The 18,901-nt window shown below is 41.3% G+C and overlaps 1 protein-coding gene across 1 annotated transcript in view; it reads left to right on the top strand.

The window, feature by feature from the left end:
- Positions 1-6,430: 6,430 nt before the first annotated feature.
- The window catches only part of LOC121562048 (fibroblast growth factor 12-like), a 141,154-nt gene continuing 128,683 nt past the window's right edge, over positions 6,431-18,901 (top strand). The window contains exon 1 of the mRNA XM_041874451.1: positions 6,431-6,817. Coding sequence (XP_041730385.1) covers positions 6,778-6,817 — 40 coding nt within the window. The 5' untranslated portion in view covers positions 6,431-6,777. The remainder of the gene's footprint in view (positions 6,818-18,901) is intronic.

Below are 18,901 nucleotides of genomic sequence, written 5' to 3'. Positions count from 1 at the left end.
CTGGTAGGCTCGCGTCACTGGGCAGCTTGCGGCTGAGTTTCCCCATTGTAGTCCGTAATAGTTTGCAAGCCTTGCCACATCCGATGAGCGTCAGAGCCGGTGTAGTAGGATTCAATCTTAGTCCTGTATTGAGACTTTGCCTGTTTGATGGTTCGTCTGAGGGCATAGCGGAATTTCTTACAAGCGTCCGGATTAGTGTCCCGCTCCTTGAAAGCGTCAGCTCTAGCCTTTAGCTCGATGCGGATGTTGCCTGTAATCCATGGCTTCTGGTTAGGATATGTACGTACGGTCACTGTGGGGACAATGTCTTCGATGCACTTATTGATGAAGCAGGTGACTGAGGTGTTATACTCCTCAATGCCATCGGATGAATCCCGGAACATATTCCAGTCTGTGCTAGCAAAACAGTCCTGTAGCTTAGCATCCGCGTCATCTGACCACTTCCGTTTTCAGCGAGTCACTGGTACTTCCTGCTTTAATTCTTGCTTGTAAACAGGAATAAGGAGGATAGAATTATGGTGAGATTTGCCAAATGGAGGGTGAGGGAGAGCTTTGTACGTGTCTCTGTGTGTGAAGTGGAGTAAAGGTGGTCTAGAGTTTTTTTCCCCTCTGGTTGCACATATGACATGCTGGTAGAACTTTGGTAAAACAGATTTAAGTTTGCCTGCATTAAAGTCTCCGGCCGCTTCTGGATGAGTATTTTCTTGTTTGCTTATGGCCTTATACAGTTCGTTGAGTGTGGTCTTAGTGCCAGCATCGGTTTGTGGTGGTAAATAGACAGCTACGAAAAATATAGACACAAACTCTCTTAGTAGATAGTGTGGTCTACAGCTTATCATGAGGTACTCTACCTCAGGCGAGCAAAACCTTCCTTAATATTTCCACGGAAAATCCAGCCAACTGTATATTATCCATGTCATCGTTCCCGTGTAGCTCAGTTGGTAGAGCATGGCGTTTGCAACGCCAGGGTTGTGGGTTCGATTCCCACGGGGGGCCAGTATGAAAACATATGCGCTCACTAACTGTAAGTCGCTCTGGATAAGAGCGTCTGCTAAATTACTAAAAATGTTTGTTTTTTTATCGTTCCGCCACGACTCGGTGAAACATAAGATATTACAGTTTTAATGTCCCATTGGTAGGATAGTCTCAAACGGAGCTCATCCAGTTTATTCTCCAGTTATTGCACGTTGGCCAGTTGCACAGATGGTAGAGGCAGGTTACCCGCTCGCCGACAAATTCTCACAAGGCACCCAGATCTGCGGCCCCTGAATCTCTGTCTCCTCTTCATGCAAATTATGGGGATTTGGGCCAGGTCCGGGAGCAGCAGTATATTCCTTCGTGTCAGACTCATTAAAGAAAAAATCTTGGTCCAGTTTGAGGTGAGTAATCGCTGTTCTGATATCCAGAAGCTCTTTTTGATCATAAGAGACGGTAGCAGAAACATTATGTACAAAATAAATTACAAACAATGCGGAAAAACACACAAAATAGCACAATTGGTTAGGAGTACGTAAAACGGCAGCCATCCCCTCCGGCGCCATTATCAGTTGACACCCGGCTTAAGCTGTGGTAGCTGCTGTCCTTTTGGGTACTTGGCTCTTTCACAATTGTCTTTCCTCGATTCCACGCGTCCTCTCTCCTCGCATCATTCTCAAAGTGCATTGGAGGAGAGAAAGTCAGAGATAATCCAGAACCTTGGATCTTATCCTCCAATCCATATAGTAAGATTTATTTGATATTGTACACATTCACAGCTAAAAGCGGAATCCCATAAACCGCCAAATAAGGAAACAAAGAGAAAAAAATATTACAGAAGTTGATTTAGATAAGGGAAAATGTAGAGTGATGGCTGAAGGGTTGATTGAAGCAGTTCGGGTTGACTGGAGTGGTGACAGCATTGTTGGTCTCATAGGGGAGGAAGCATCACGGTAGCTGCCAGGGGATTCAGTAAGTCAGACAAGGACAGGTCCGAAGCCTCAGCATCTCGCCGTCTCCAACGTCCTGCCTCTCCATATAGCCACATAGCTTAGTAGACTATTCCTCCAATACCTTTTGCAATACCCACTTGGAGGCAAGGAGAGAAGGAGAGAAGGAGGCAAGGAGTGAAGACACAGGGAAAGACTTTTGAGATTCATCCCGTCACAGTGTCCTGGCCAAAGGACGAAACAGAGGTCCCTTGCTTGGGTTTTTTCCTCTTGAGGAGAGGAGATATGATCACTAATAATGACAACCTTTTCCTCCCAGACTGCTCTTACGGCTAATGTTGGTAGGTAAGAGAAAGCGCGAGAGGGAGGGAGTGAGCACTGTTCGCATACACTTACAAATGCATCCTCCCTTTCGGTAGGCAATCCCTGATCTGTAAATCATTGGAAAAGTGAAAGCTAGTTTTACCACCCTGTTGCTTTCACCAACCCAATCTTGTCAGATCACTGATTACCTCTAGGAAGGAGGTATTCCAACAGGCCCCAGATGTGATGTAACAACAGGGAGGGCATGGCATGGTGAATATGGTTGGATGAGTCAGGTCGCAGGGACTGATATGATTTGGTGGGGTGCAGACCAATAAATTGTCCTGAGAGACTGACATATAGGAATGGGGTGTATTCAGTGCGGTGAAACATTGCAGATAGAAATGTAATGAATATAATACATGATGCCTAATTATGCATGCCAGAAAATCAGATCTGTTCTACAAAAAGCATTTATATCTGAACGTTTGGAAACGTTGCACCCTTCTGAAGAGACCGTGTGTACTCTTATTCCAATATGTGTAACGTCCCTGCGGAAATCCAATTAGGCTCCACCTACATAATGACTAAGCGCTTCATGTATCGCTTAGTGTGACTGAAAATGAGTCTCAGGTTTTTTTATTGTAGCCTACTTTATAGGTCCTCAACTTTTCTTGTAGATTAATAAAAAGTACTTCTGAAAGGAAGGGGTTGATGAAATTGACAGTTCTTTAGGGGCAAATATGATACGTAATCTGAATTTATACTGATAATATCTGTGTTCTCGGAATATGTCCTCACAGTCTGGCAGCTCTGGCCTAAAACATTCAAATGTGTTGGGATAATCTATTTCCTTTTTGTGTACGCCCCCACCAGCCTCCTCTCTACCTCTGCCAGGTTATTTTTAGCTTCCTGTTGTCACAGCACCTGTCAGGACACCTGCGGCCCAGGATCCTACCGCGCGGCCGCGCCCCTCTCTTCCCAGCCCCACCCTCTCTACATGCACACGCTCTGGGGTGAAGTTTCCCCTTGGTACAGATCTAGGATCAGCTTCCCCTCCCCCAATCCTAACCTTATTCCCCTACACTCTTAGAAGTAAAGGAGCCTGGAAGAACCTTCTACAAATTGCCACATGGGGAATCTTTCCAGGTCACAAAAGTTCATCAAGGAACCCCTCTGAAAAGGTTATTCGAGGAACCCCTGTGACATGAAGCATATATTTTCGCAAAGGTGTCACAGATTGAAGCTTATACGCTGATACTGTTTGTGATGGGAGGGGTTCAATGTTGAACCTTTTTTATAATATATTGTAGCAGCATTCTAATGTAATATTAACATTGCTGATTACATATAGAGCCATGACAGTCATCCGAATGCAATGATCTCTTTATAAAGTAATAAAGTGGTAAATAATCCAACATTGGGATTTGCATAGGCACTTGAGGAACTCATACACATCTGTAAGCCTCATTGAAGCTACAAACCTGTCAGTGTTCAACCTTAATATGTGATGACAATACAACAGAACAGATAAACAGGAATTATGTGAATGGTGGCAAAGAAGAACTATCTGAAAGCCACGCTCTAACTAAGCCACGCCCTCAGTCTTCTCATCTGACATGGTCATATCTTTAATAACCCAGCATCAATAACCCAGCATCAACAACCCAACCTGGCTCTTTTTAAAGAAAATAATCCAACTAAGTGACCCAATGCCTGCAACTCAGCAGTTGGGTCATCCAAACAACCAAGCATTTTGAAGAGTATAGGCTACAGTCATAATATAATTGGCTTGACAGCCATTATTCAACATTGCTATTTAAATAGTACTCATATAGGAATGGGTAATTGTTTATAAGTCGCTAGCTATCCCATAAAGCCATGGCCGAAAACGACATAGTTTCATCTTCTTCTGGGCCGGCGCCAGAGTGATTCAGTTGGACAGGCATTTGATTCACGGGACCTCCTATGTACAGTATGTGTGAATGATTTTTAAAATATTTTTTATAGTAAAGACATGTAATTTAACTGTAAAAATGTATTACCTTTTAATATGGCAAGAACACAACCAGTCATTATGTTTTCATCTAATTGTCAAACAAATAACTTCAAAAAGTAGATTACCTTTGCACGTTCGTCCAGAATAATACCAGCATCCGAACCTTGCACTGTGCACCCGCCAACTTTCCTTCAATTCGCAAGTGGCTGAAACTATCTCATTGGAGAAAGCATCGGAACGAGCGAAACAGCGTCCCTTTGTCTTCTGCTCTTTTTGGCCAGACAGCATCAGGCAAATTGGCTACACATACTGAGACAGAGGGACTCTGTTTCGCTCGCTCAGATGCTTTATCTGAGATTGATGCGTCTTTCTGTCGGCACGCGTCTCGGTCAAATAAATGTCAAATCAATATTCCATGGCAAGGAGGTCCAACTACTAAATACATTCTAAGTGCTCTGCAAGCCTCAGCAAAAAGGTTCCTCCAGAAACCTTTGCAACATTGAAACATTAAAGGTTCCTCCAAGAACCCCTCAACTAACCAATGCTGCGAAAATGAACACATTGACTGCAACGGTTCCTTGAGGAACTCCAGGGTTCGTTGAGAATCTCCAGGGTTCCTCGAGTCACCCCTAATTCTAAGTGTATAGTGCACTACTTTTGTCAAGAGCCATATGGGCCTTGGTAAAAAGTAGTGCACTACATAGGGAATACAGTGCCATTTAGGACAGACCCTTAGAAATATTGAGAACCATAAACCAGTACCATATAGGCCTATATTATCTGCAATACATAACATGTAACCCTACTTGGCCCAAATAAAATACAATTGAAATAGTTTATGGGCCATAACTATACTGATCAAAAATATAAACGCAACATGCAACAATTTCATAGATTTTACTGAGTTACAGTTCATTGAAGAAAATCAGTCAATTGAAATAAATTCATTAGGCCCTAATCTATGGATTTCACATGACTGGACAGGGGCACAGCCATGGGTGAAGAAGCCGAATGTGGAGATTCTGGGCTGGCGTGGTTACACATGGTCTGCAGTTGTGAGGCCGGTTGGACGTACTACCAAATTCTCTAAAACGAAGTTGGAGGCGGCTTATGGTAGAGAAATTAACAGCTCTGGTGGACATTCCTGCAGTCAATATGCCAATTGCGTGCTCCCTCAAAACTTGAGACATCTGTGGTATTGTGTTGTGTGACAAAACTGCACATTTTATAGTGGCCTTTTGTTGTCCCCATCACAAGGTGCACCTGTGTAATGATCATGCTGTTTAATCAGCTTCTTTATATGCCACACCTGTCAGGTGGATGGATTATCTTGGCTAAGGAGAAATGCTCACTTACAGGGATGTTAACAAATTTGTGCACCACATTTGAGAGAAATAAGCTTTTTGAGTGTATGGACAATTTCTGGGATATTTTATTTCAGCTCATGAAACATGAGGCTAACACTTTAAATGTTGCGTTTATATTTTTGTTCAGTATATTTCAATGTCAATCTTTTTTGGGGCAACTAAAATGCAGTATGTCATCACTTACAGTCTCCATAGCAACTTTCAGCCCTTCAGCCTACAGGTCACCCAAAAGTATGCCCATCACATTAACATCACTGTACTTGGGTACCAACCTGTGTTACCATGGAAACTCACACTAAACCTAGTTGATAAAAATCCTGCAAAATTGTTTTAATTCCTCCAGCCTACACCTGCTCCCAACTGAGTCATCACTTGAGACTATATCTGGAAAAGAACAGGACGTTTCTTCTGTATCCAGACATATTCAGCCTCCTAAAACAGCAGAAATCTTAGGCCTATACAAATTAGATCAAAGGGACTTCTGAGCTCAGCTAGATTATGTGAGAACCAAACTTCTGAGTGTTCTAAATACAAATGAGTCGATGTAAAAATCTCAGAAGAGTAGGCAATGACGAGGAGAATGTTATTGGGCGGAATCGGATGCACCCTACCTCGTGATAGTCAACGCTGCCTCGAAGCTATTCTCACCTTGATTATGTAAAAGAGGGAAAAAAGTATTTGATGTCTAGGAAAATATATAGCAGGTAGTGCACAATAACAGGTGTTTGTTGTCGGATGCACAGATTCTATAATGGAAGTGACTCCCCCACTTTCTAACATGTCACGCATGGGAGTCTGTCGTGACGTCACTTCTGTATTTCATAGGAGCCGGAGCTGCAGCAGAGACTTCAGCACCAAAGCGCGAGGACAGCTCCGGATAAGCAGCGCGCGGACACTGGTTTAATGCACGAGCGTGGACAGAGGAAATACAGACACAGCGTTCGGAAATCACCCCCAAATCTCCGAGTCAGACAATCTACCCTTCACTTATAACCAATATCAGTTGACTCACGGAGTGTCCGGCAATTGATAAACAGCTGTTCTCAAGGGTCTCGCTTGTTGATTACAGAGGCAGGTAAAGCAGGGGGTAGAAGAACCACATCCTGACCAGACCAGCTCTGACATCTCCCAGAAACGCAGCGTCTCTAACTTCCCTCTCTGATCAACCTAATCACAACTGGAGATGGAGATCATTAAAGTAGATAAAGCAGACAAAGCACCCGGTAAGCAACTTCTTTAGTCATTTAATAACAGACTGTGTGGGTGTGTTGTGTGTATTGAATAAGTGGGTCTGGTGGCGTGTCGGCGGGGCAGTGCGTGGCCCACGCCTCTGTGTGAGTAGACTGCGGTACTTGGAGCTCGTACACAGGACAGGCGCCTTGCCGCTTAGCCTACATGAAAATAGCAGCGGTGAACTAAGGTGTGGTTTATTTGGCTACGAACAGCTGTGTCTGTCTCCTGCTGCTGCGGGCGTAGAGCATCCATAGCCTACTACGACTCGCCCTTGTAGGCTACCTCGTTGCTTTTGTTTTCAGAGAATGGCTGACAGAAAGAACCCTGATGCAGCAAATTTACGCAGGGTAGCGTTTTTCGTCATGAATCTTGTTCTGGAGGCAGCTCTGCAGAGCGGTCAGCTGGCACAGACACAAAGTCATAACATCTGATTTTAAAGCTAACCCGAACGGTTACCATAACCTTAACCACACTGCTAACTTTCATGCCTAACCCTAGCCTTGAAATTAAGACCAAAAAGCGATTTTTTCTTTCTTTAATTAATATAGCCAATCTAGCGGAAATCACTCAGTTCAATCAGTTCAAGATTCATGAAAATAAACGTCAACCTGCCAAATTTACAACTCCGTAGGGTTTCGGAAGGGGAAGGGTGAGTTCTCTCAATTCTCTGCCTTGGGCAAGGCTGAAGGCCCACACGCATTATCATTACACATGTAGCCTGTGTTCTAGCCTACTTTGACACCGGATATAAAAGGAGTAGCATATTGGTTGATAAAACGGGTGTTTTGAGTTGACCTTTCTTTTATAATAATATTAAAATTAGGTTCAGTCAAATAAATCCTACACCTGCCTGATTTTCATCTAGGCTACCTATTAAATACCTGTGCTTCATGGGCCATGGCACATGTTATCTGTCAATAGCCAATTCATGATGCTATTTATTCGTGCGTGTGCGTGTGTTTGGTTTGAGGTTAATGGCTGCCTACTTGTGTGAGAAAACGTATATGGGACAGATGCCCCATACACATAAAAGGTTACCTAACAATTCTAATGCTACACCTATAGATATAGTGTCATCTCCATGTATTGATATCAGCATGACGTACATCTTGCACCAGTTATAGGATGAGAATTCCCTTACAAAGCTCCTCAATCTTATATCCAAACAGTTTTGTTTTAAAGATGGGATGTCACACACACACACACACACACAAAATCAACATTGGTTAAATGTGTAACGATGAATATGACCACACATGGTGATGAGTGATGTTCATTGTGCTGTGACTCTCTCATGCTCTGCCAACATTCCCATCTCATCACCCTCAGTCCACTGGATCCAGCTGGGCCTCTCAGGGCCATGGATGGTTATTGCTGTTGGTGTTTTTGTGTGTGTGTGTGCCAGGTGCCCGGTGGTCCTAAACACCTCTGCAGCCTCGGGTCCTTGGATCCTGCTGGCTCAACACACACACACACATACACACACACACACACACACTGCTACCAGACTCATATTATTATTGCTAAATACTGCACAGTTTAAACACTTGCCCCCCAATCCCCCCTTCCCCAAAACATGTGTAAATATTGGACTATAAATTGTGCCTTCCTGTATTATACTTATGCTAAAATGTTTATTCTATTCTACTCCATATTCTTATCTTTTATCGTATTCTTATCTTTTATTATGTATTATTTTTGTTGCATTGTCGAGAAGGAACGTGCAAGTAAGCATTTCATTGGGCGGTGTATACCTAGGGCTGTTACGGTGACCGTTTTACTGCCACACTTGCAGTCACGAGTCATGATCGCAGTTAAATTCAATGTGACCGTTTAGTCAGGTAATTAGGCTTTTCCAAGCTCTGATGCTGCTGATGGTCATTAGTAGCCTACCAAACTTGCTAACAGCCTGGTACTCCGCACTCTATTGTCCCTCTAATCACTCTGAAATCAGTGCAAATGTAATCGAAAATCTAATCAAACACTTAATGAGAGCCAATGAGCTCATGTTGCACAACATTTCTATAGGCTATGCAATTGCATGAGAAAACAGAGTTTTGATGGCCTCTATTAAAAAGAGGAGGATCCTATCAGCTTTCTATAGGCTAGGCCTACTATATTTATTTCTCAACTTTCTTAATATTAAGTACGTTGCTTCTCTTTACAACAGGAGTATAGCCTACCTGGCTGGCATGAAAATGAACCACGTGAAAAGTGTCCTCCATTCACTATTTAAGTGCATAGATGACATGTATTTTCTTCCGCTGCCCTTTTTGAGACAGGTGCATGATAATGGTCCATTCTAAATCAAAACAAATTTCACACATGTGAATGGTGTTTTCCTGATAATGGAACATTCACGCTTATAGCCTACTGCTGTGTGCGCATTGCTGCGCTTATAATGTGAAGAAATAGGCTGACCACACCGCTCGCGTTACGTGCGCGAGCATTGCAAAATAAATGTACACATACATGTTATTCAATCATTTCATCCAAACTGCTCGCACGCGTCAACGAGTGTCTGTGTAGCGAGGCGCTAAAATAGAACTTGGTTCAAAATGTAAATGTATTTTTGACGCTTGATGCGCTGCTAGTCCCGCTACTCATATCTCCTCATTGGTTTTTAGGAGCATATACCCACGTGGGTGATTGAAAGATTAACTGAGGTCCACACTCCAGTCCAGTTGGTGGTGGTAATGCACCTTAAAGTTGGTTGCCAACCGCCATATAAAGTCAGAAGAAGAAGACTGAAGAAGGAGAGATTACTAGAAACTAACTAGGTTTATCCTTTTATCTGTGGATTAATTATCGGAGAATAGGACCTTGTGCATTTCAGGTAAAATAACAACCCAATGTTTATATCCCAGGACAAATTAGCTAGCAACAGCAAGCTAGCTAAATGACCATGAGTGTTTCATGCGTTTCGACCTGTCCCCAAATGAATATAGTTGGTTCAGTTTGTTTTGATATTTCAACATGCGTGTCCTGATCGCGTCTGGTGTGGATGGACAAAGTCAACATGCGGACGCATGCGCATGTCCGGTTTAGTCAGCATGTAATAGTTTATCAACATTTTAAGCTAAACGTTCTCATCTGTTGCGTCAGGCTCAACACAGAATAGCCTCTTTAGATTTCTTGCTCATCTCTACCATTAGTTGTTGATCTTGTTGTTGTTGATGTGCATAACTGAGGGAGAGAGAGCCTACCTTTTCAAGGTTGTTTAATCAATAGGACTGTAAAGTTCCCAAATGTAAGAGGACTCCTGTGATATTTACATATTTGCAGAAATCCATTCATGTGTGTTTTGAGGCTTTTGGCGAATGTGTTCTAATGATCTAAAGTCGCGCTGTTGCTACTGCCTGTAAACACACAGTCCAGTTCAAGGTGAATGATGGCAGGCCCATGTGGCAAATGGCTTATTTGCATAAAGGTCTACTGTAGCTTTGATTGGCTATGGCACACCGGTCTGCGTAGACTCCAGTCCTGGAGGAGACCATATGTTTTTATTAGGTTTTATTTACTACAGTTTCCATTAATTGTCCAAACGCACGGCCGCTTTCCCACTCTATATTGCTATAGAATTTTCACAAATGGCTTACTATACATTGTTCCCAAACATTCTATGAATTTATGAAAACGTGAAAATGACCATCTAAATGAAACAAATTCCTTTACGTTGAGGACAATTTTAGCTAATTAGCTACTTTTCAACTACTTACTACTTTTGATCTACTTTGCAACTACTTGGCATGTTAGCAAACCCTTCCCCTAACCCTAACCTTAACCCTTTTAGCTAACCCTAACCGTAACACTAATCCTAACCTTAACCCTTTAACCTAACTCCTAAACTTAACCCTAACCTTAACCCTAACCCCTAACCCCAAGCCTAGCTAATGTTAGCCAGCTAGCTAACGTTAGCCACCTAGCTGCCTAGCTAGAATTCGAAATATATAAGTTTAGCAAATTCGTAACATATAATACGATTTGTAATTCGTAACATATCATACGAAATGGGTGATGGACATTCACAAATTAATATATACCATACGAAACGTAACATATTATACTAAAGGGAGTGTCTCGGATTTACATACAGAATACTACGAAATGCTCTGAGACCAGGTTGGTATGTCTAGTCAGTCAGTTCCTAGGTGTGGTTAAGAAACTAAACCAAAGCTGTCATAGATGTTTAGGGCCGGTTTACCAGGAATAGATTATGCCCAGCCTTGGACTAAAAAGCAAGCTCAGTGGAGAATCTAGTGCTTGTTGGTCCAGGATTAGGCTTAATATGTGTCCGGGATTAATTTGGTTCAGGTCAGCATCACAAACAAAACAATTTCAAAGTATTCAGAATTCATAACTTCCAGACACATACATCATTTTCATTGAGGCAGTATCTATACAATCCCATACAAATACAATGTTCTATATTGATCCATTACACAGACAATAGAGAATTAATTTTGTTGTCACAGTACAATCCAATCCCATACAAAACAATATATCTTTATTGATCAATTATACAGAGACAACAGAAATGGTTAGTTTTGTTGTCACAGTACCCAGTCCCACCACACAACAGTACCTCTCCCTTCCTTACCTACAGTTTTACATAGGGGCAGGCCCTGTCTGTGAGAGGGTGTTTAGGTTCTCCTCTGCTGCTCGGAGTGTAACCTGAGACCCTGCTGATGGGCCAAAAGGGTTTCCCTCTCTCCCTCAGCCAGCCGGCTAGCTAAGAGGCCAGGAGACCCAGACACATACAGTCAAACAAGGTGCTGGGTTACACAATCGATGTCTGTCTGTTACGTTGCCCAGATGTAGTGGGGAAAGAACCCAAACAATCTTGGTTGCCAAAGGTGGGACAGTCCCCAGGTCCCCAAAGCAGAGTAGTGTTGCGTCTGCTCTGTCAAAGATTTTCAGCTGAACGTTAGACTGATGTTATGTTTGTTTCCCCCTACCAGTCACCACCTCTAGCTCACTGTCTTGGGAGAGCCACTGTATTATTCATCAGGCCTGGGTTAACATAGTATTTGATTAAAAGTGCAAGCTCAGTCAAGCAAAGCTTAAGTATTTGAATGATACTGTTGGAAACCAGGGGCTCTATTTTCGGCTGCGGTTAAGGCGGCGCTAGTGTCAAAGGCACGTTACTTTGCAATTTCGTAATGTAAAAACTGACGCAGTGGCATTTTCCAGCAGGAACGCCAGGTTTGGCTATTTACCTGCTTATATCAGCTCGCTTGCGCTCAGATGGGTGGGGTGGAAATATTTGAGGTGTGTCCTTAAAAATATGATCTAAAGTGTTAATTTCAGGTAGCGCTGACAGGGATATTTAAGACCAACCAAAAGCTGGTTTTAGCGGTAACGCAGTTGGTAATGGCATGCATTTTGACAGAGGAAACGCAGCCTATCCAGACATGACGCACACTGCCCATATGCGCATAGAACGAGAGTAGCCTAACGTGCTTTTAGTGCCTGTATACTTTGTATTTAGAAACATAACAAACTAATGTTTTTTCCCCATTCCGTTTTATTTTATTAAAAAACAAGCATAGCTTCCCCTCCTCTCAATTAAGGCTTTTTCTTTTGTCTGCCCAATGCAATCGTGAAGTAGTCAAGACTATCGATAAAGGGTTTGGCTCCTGAGACCGCTTTGAAATAAATCTTAACCACCAAAGCTTTATTAAAATATCAAGTTTGAGAGGAGTAAAACAGTGAGCTGACATTCCGTTTTTACCTATGCATTGTAGGCAGGCCCACATTATTTTAGCCATGCAGGTCCCGTTTTGGATGTGTGTAAAACCCTCCATAATCTGCGTTGTTTTAATATTATATGCCCACGGGGAGAAATTATGGTTCCTGTAAGTGTGACATTAGCCTATTTAAAACAAGTTGTTGTTTCGTTTTGTTTAGAATTTGATTATAATTATTTGTTCTCTTCTTAGGCCTTATCAATAATTAATTTAATCTTGCTTATTGACAATGTTTGGCATATCCATGCTCAGCCATAATGCAATTTACAGTAGGCCTAGACCCTATATCAGTGTGAATGCTATTGAAGCCATGCAATTACTTAGAACAATGTGGACTGCAAATGGGTTTAAGTTAACCTATTTAGCAAAGATGGGATAGGTCTATATTTCGTTTCTGTAAGCCATTTAACAAACTATAACGGACTAACATTGAAATTAGAGTGGATCCCAAGGCAATAACACAACTTGAAGCAACCACATATTTCCTCGACAAACCCACAACTTGTTTATTCATCAAAACCCAGCCCTTTCGCGCCAAAGCCATTAAGTGCGCCGATAATTGTGAAAGTATAAATAGCTAAAATATTTCTGACACATCATTGAACCTATAACGCTACCCGCCTGTGCTTAGATCTACCATTAGGTTAGGTTAGTTAAAATAGTGCCCCAGGTCTGTTATTTATACTTTCTTTACAAATCAAAAATCTACATGCATATTTAGTGACTAGCGTATTAGCATCATCCATATTCTTTTTTACAATAGGCCCACAAAGAGGTAGGCACATTGGAGTGGATGATGAGAGAAAGGCCCGTCTTGTCATGCTTGCTTCTGTGACGCTTCAGACTGGGTCATAGAACAGAGGGTGAATGATGAATTCTTTCATAGACCATTACACAAACCCTCTCTCCCTTTCTTCTGTTCTCCCTCCCTCCCTCTCTTTTTCTCTCTCTCTCCATTACACAAACTCACACAACACACGCTACCTCCTCCCTTCCTCCCTTTAACTCTCTCTCCATTACACAAACACATACAGCACACAAACACTCTCCCCTGCCTTCCTCTGTTTCTCTCTCTCTCTACCCCCTCCACAACCCCCCTAATTGAGTCCTTGTTAGTTCTACTCAGATAATGAAATATATGAAGAGGTTTCTTTTTCCAAAAAGCTATACACTAAGTATACAAAACATTAAGGACACCTGCTCTTTCCATGACATAGACTGACCAGGTGAATCCAGGTGAAAGCTATAATCCCCAGTGGTGGAAAAAGTACCCAATTGTCATACTTGAGTAAAAGTAAAGATACCTTAATAGAAAATGACTCAAGTAAAAGTGAAAGTCACCCAGTAAAATACTACTTGAGTAAAAGTCTAAAAGTATATGGTTTTAAATATACTTAAGTATCAAAAGTAAATGTAATTGCAAAAATATACTTAAGTATCAAAAGTATAAGCAAAAGTATAAATAATTTCAAATTACTTATTAAGACGGCACAATTTTTGTGTGTTTTATTTATTTACGGAAAGCCAGGGGCACACTACATAATTTGTGTTTAATATGTATTTGTATTTGTTAAGGATCCCCATTTGCTGCTGCCAAGGCAGCAGCTACTCTTCCTGGGGTCCAGCAAAATTAAGGCAGTTATACATTTAAAAAACATTACAATACATTCATAACAGATATCACAGCACACTAAGTGTGTGCCCTCAGGCCCCTACTCCACTACCACATATCTACAACACAAAATCCTTGTGTACGTGTGTGTATAGAGCGTATGTTATCATGTGTCTGTGCCTATGTTTGTGTTGCTTCACAGTCCCCACTGTTCCATAAGGTGTATTTTTATCTGTTTTATAAATCTGATTCTACTGCTTGCATCAGTTACCTGATGTGGAATAGAGTTCCATGTAGTCATGGCTCTATGTAGTACTCCAGATCAGAGGCAGAAGGGATGACCAGGGATGTTCTCTTAATAAGTGCGTGAACTGGATCATTTTCCTGTCCTGCTAAGCATTCGAAATGTAACGAGTACTTTTGGGTGTCAGGGAAAATGTATGGAGTAAAAAGTACATTATTTTCTTTAGGAATGTAGGTAAATTAAAAGTAGCCAAAAATATAAATAGTAAAGTAAAGTACAGAGACCCAAAAAAACTAATTAAGGAGTACTTTCAAGTATTTTTACTTAAGTACTTTACACCACTGATAATCCCTTATTGAGTGTAGATGAAGGGGAGGAGACAGGTTAAAGAAGGATTTTTAAGCCTTGAGACAATTGAGACATGGATTGTGTATGTGTGCCATTCAGAGAGTGAAAAAATAATGAAGGGGTATGGTACTAGGTGCCAGGCACGCCGGTTTGTGTCAAGAACGGCAACGCTGCTGGGTTTTTCACGCTCAACAGTTTCCCGTGTGTATCAAGAATGGTCCACCACCAGAAGGACATCCAGCCATATTGACACAACTGTAGGAAGCATTGGAGTCAACATGGGCCAGCATCCCTGTGGAACGCATTTGACACCTAGTATGCCCCGACGAATTTAGGGTGTTTTGAGGGCAAAAGTGTGTGTGTGTGTGTGGGGGGGGATGCCGTTGTTAATTCACTATTATTTCCATGCAGACTAATCACGAATCTACAGCCATCAACATACTGTCCTGCACATCTAATGTGCTTCCTTGTGTCTATCGTCAGGTACTTACATTTATTGTATTGTGTACTATTTTTGTCATTGTTATGATGTTTGATTACAACATACCCAGTCTGATATTGACATGCAAGCGATGAATCACGAATCTACAGCCAACAACATAATGTTGTCCTGCACATCTAATGTGCTTCTTTGTGTCTGTTGTCAGAATAAACACCAATCAACTGGGACCGCTGGCTGGACAGTCCTTTCTTTGAAAACATAACACAAGAGAGTTACGAAGTACAATCACATCTGTTACACTACTTAAGTAGTACTTTAAAGTATTTTTACTTAAGTACTTTACACCACTGATAATCCCTTATTGAGTGTAGATGAAGGGGAGGAGACAGGTTAAATAATGATTTTTAAGCCTTGAGACAATTGAGACTTGGATTGTGTATGTGTGCCATTCAGAGAGTGAAAGGGTAAGAAAAAATATTGAAGTGCCTTTGAACGGGTATGGTACTAGGTGTCAGGCGCACCGGTTTGTGTCAGGTGCACCATTTTGCTGGGTTTTTCACACTCAACAGTTTCCCGTGTGTATCAAGAATGGTCCACCACCGGAAGGACATCCAGCCATATTGACACAACTGTAGGAAGCATTGGAGTCAACCTGAAGAATTTAGGCTGTTCTGAGGGCAAAAGTGTGTTTACCCATCCTTTTCTGTTTACCCATCCCAGTCCTATTTCAGGAGGAGCAGTGTGTATATGAGCCCGGCCATCAGAACAACCTGACTGCTCCCTAGCGCTATACAGTGCATTCGGAAAGTATTCAGACCCCTTGACTTTTTCCACATTTTGTTATGTTATAACCTTATTTAAAAAAATTGATTAAATTATTGTTTTTCCTGATCAATCTACACACAATACCCCATAATGACAAAGTGAAAACAGGTTTTTAGACATTTTTGCAAATGTATTAAATATAAAAAACAGAATACTTTCCGAATGCAAAAGTATTCATCCCCCTTGGCGTTTTTCCTATTTTGTTGCATTACAACCTGTAATTTAAATTGATTTTTATTTCGATTTAATGTAATGGACAAACACAAAATAGTCCAGATTGGTGAAGTGAAATTAAAAAAAAAATAACGGAAAAGTGGTGAATGCATACAGTTGAAGTCGGAAGTTTACATACACTTAGGTTGGAGTCATTAAAACTCGTTTTTCAACCACTCCACAAATTTCTTGTTAACAAACTATAGTTTTGGCAAGTCGGTTAGGACATCTACTTTGTGCATGACACAAGTAATTGTAATTGTTTACAGACAGATTATTTAATTTATAATTCACTGTATCACAATTCCAGTGGGTCAGAAGTTTACATACACTAAGTTGACTGTGCCTTTAAACAGCTTGGAAAATTCCAGAAAATGATGTCATGGCTTTAGAAGCTTCTGATAGGCTAATTGACATCATTTGAGTCAATTGGAGGTGTACCTGTGGATGTATTTCAAGGCCTACCTTCAAACTCAGTGCCTCTTTGCTTGACATCATGGGAAAATCAAAAGAAATCAGCCAAGACCTCAGAAAAAACATTGTAGACCTCCACACGTCTGGTTCATCCATGGGAGCAATTTCCAAACACCTGAAGGTACCACATTCATCTGTACAAACAATAGTACGCAAGTATAAACACCATGGGACCACGCAGCTGACACACCGCTCAGGAAGGACACGCGTTCTGTCTCCTAGAGATGAACGTACTTTGGTGCGAAAAGTGCAAATAAATCCCAGAACAACAGCAAAGGACCTTGTGAAGATGCTGGAGGAAACAGGTACAAAAGTATCTATATCCACAGTAAAACGAGTCCTATATCGACATAACCTGAAAGGCCGCTCAGCAAAGGAAGAAGCCACTGCTCCAATACCGCCATAAAAAAGCCAGACTACGGTTTGCAACTGCACATGGGGACAAAGATCGTACTTTTTGTAGAAATGTCCTCTGGTCTGATGAAACAAAAATAGAACTGTTTGGCCACAATGACCATCATTATTTTTGGAGGAAAAAGGGGGTCGCTTGCAAGCCGAAGAACACCATCCCAACCATGAAACACGGCGGTGGCAGCATCATGCTGTGGGGGTGCTTTGCTGCAGGAGGGACTGGTGCACTTCACAAATTAGATAGCATCATGAGGAAGGAAAATTATGTGGATATATTGAAGCAACATCTCAAGACATCAGTCAGGAAGTTAAAGCTTGGTCGCAAAAGGGTCTTCCAAATGGACAATGACCCCAAGCATACTTCCAAAGTTGTGAAAAAATGGCTTAAGGACAACAAAGTCAAGGTATTGGAGTGGCCATCACAAAGCCCTGACCTAAATCCTATAGAAAATTTGTAGGCAGAACTGAAAAAGCGTGTGCGAGCAAGGAGGCCTAAAAACCTGACTCAGTTACACCAGCTCTGTCAGGAGGAATAGGCCAAAATTCACCCAATTTATTGTGGGAAGCTTGTGGAAGGCTACCCGAAACATTTGACCCAAGTTAAACAATTTAAAGGCAATGCTACCAAATACTAATTGAGTGTATGTAAACTTCTGACCCACTGGGAATGTGATGAAAGAAATAAATGCTGAAATAAATGATTCTCACTACTATTATTCTGACATTTCACATTCTTAAAATAAAGTGGTGATCCTAACTGACGTAAAACAGGGAATTTTTACTAGGATTAAATGTCAGGAATTGTGAAAAACTGAGTTTAAATGTATTTGGCTAAGGCGTGTGTAAACTTCTGACTTCAACTGTATTTACCCCCTTTGCTATGAAGCCCCTAAATAAGATCTGGTGCAACCAATTACCTTCAGAAGTCACATAATTAGTTTTGAAAAGTCCATCTGTGTGCAATCTAAGTGTCACAAGATCTGTCACATGATCTCAGTATATATACACCTGTTCTGAAAGGCCACAGAGTCTGCAACACCACTAAGCAAGGGGCACCACCAAGCAATTGGCACCATGAAAACCAAGGCGCTCTCCAAACAGGTCAGGGACAAAGTTGTGGAGAAGTACAGATCAGGGTTGGGTTATAAAAAAATGTCCGAAACTTTGAACATCACACGGAGCACCATTAAATCCATTATTAAAAAATGGAAAGAATATGGCACCACAACAAACCTGCCAAGAGAGGACCGCCCACCAAAACTCATGGACCAGGCAAGGACGGCATTAATCAGAGAGGCAACAAAGAGACCAAAGATAACCCTGAAGGAGCTGCAAAGCTCCACAGCGGAAATTGGAGTATCTGTCCATAGGACCACTTTAAGCCGTACTCTCCACAGCTGGGCTTTACGGAAGAGTGGCCAGAAAAAAGGCAAATCATTAATTTTTTTAGGGGGTAGATCACCTTTAATATTTCAGATAGATTGTAACTTCCTTCAATGTAATTGTCTGCATCACTTCCAATCCCCCATATGTTTTTTTCTCTCGCAAATATATATATATATATATATATATATATATATATATATATATATATATATATATATATATATATATATATCTCTATATATATATATCTATATATATACATACATACATACATACATACATACATACATACATACATACATACATACATACATACATACATACATACATACATACACATATATACATGTACATATATATACATACACA

Source organism: Coregonus clupeaformis, chromosome 5, assembly GCF_020615455.1.
Source record: "Coregonus clupeaformis isolate EN_2021a chromosome 5, ASM2061545v1, whole genome shotgun sequence".
In the NCBI taxonomy this organism is placed as follows: Eukaryota; Metazoa; Chordata; class Actinopteri; order Salmoniformes; family Salmonidae; genus Coregonus; species Coregonus clupeaformis.
The sequence above is the reverse complement of the archived record's forward strand: the minus strand, read 5'-3'. Positions and strand labels throughout refer to the sequence as shown.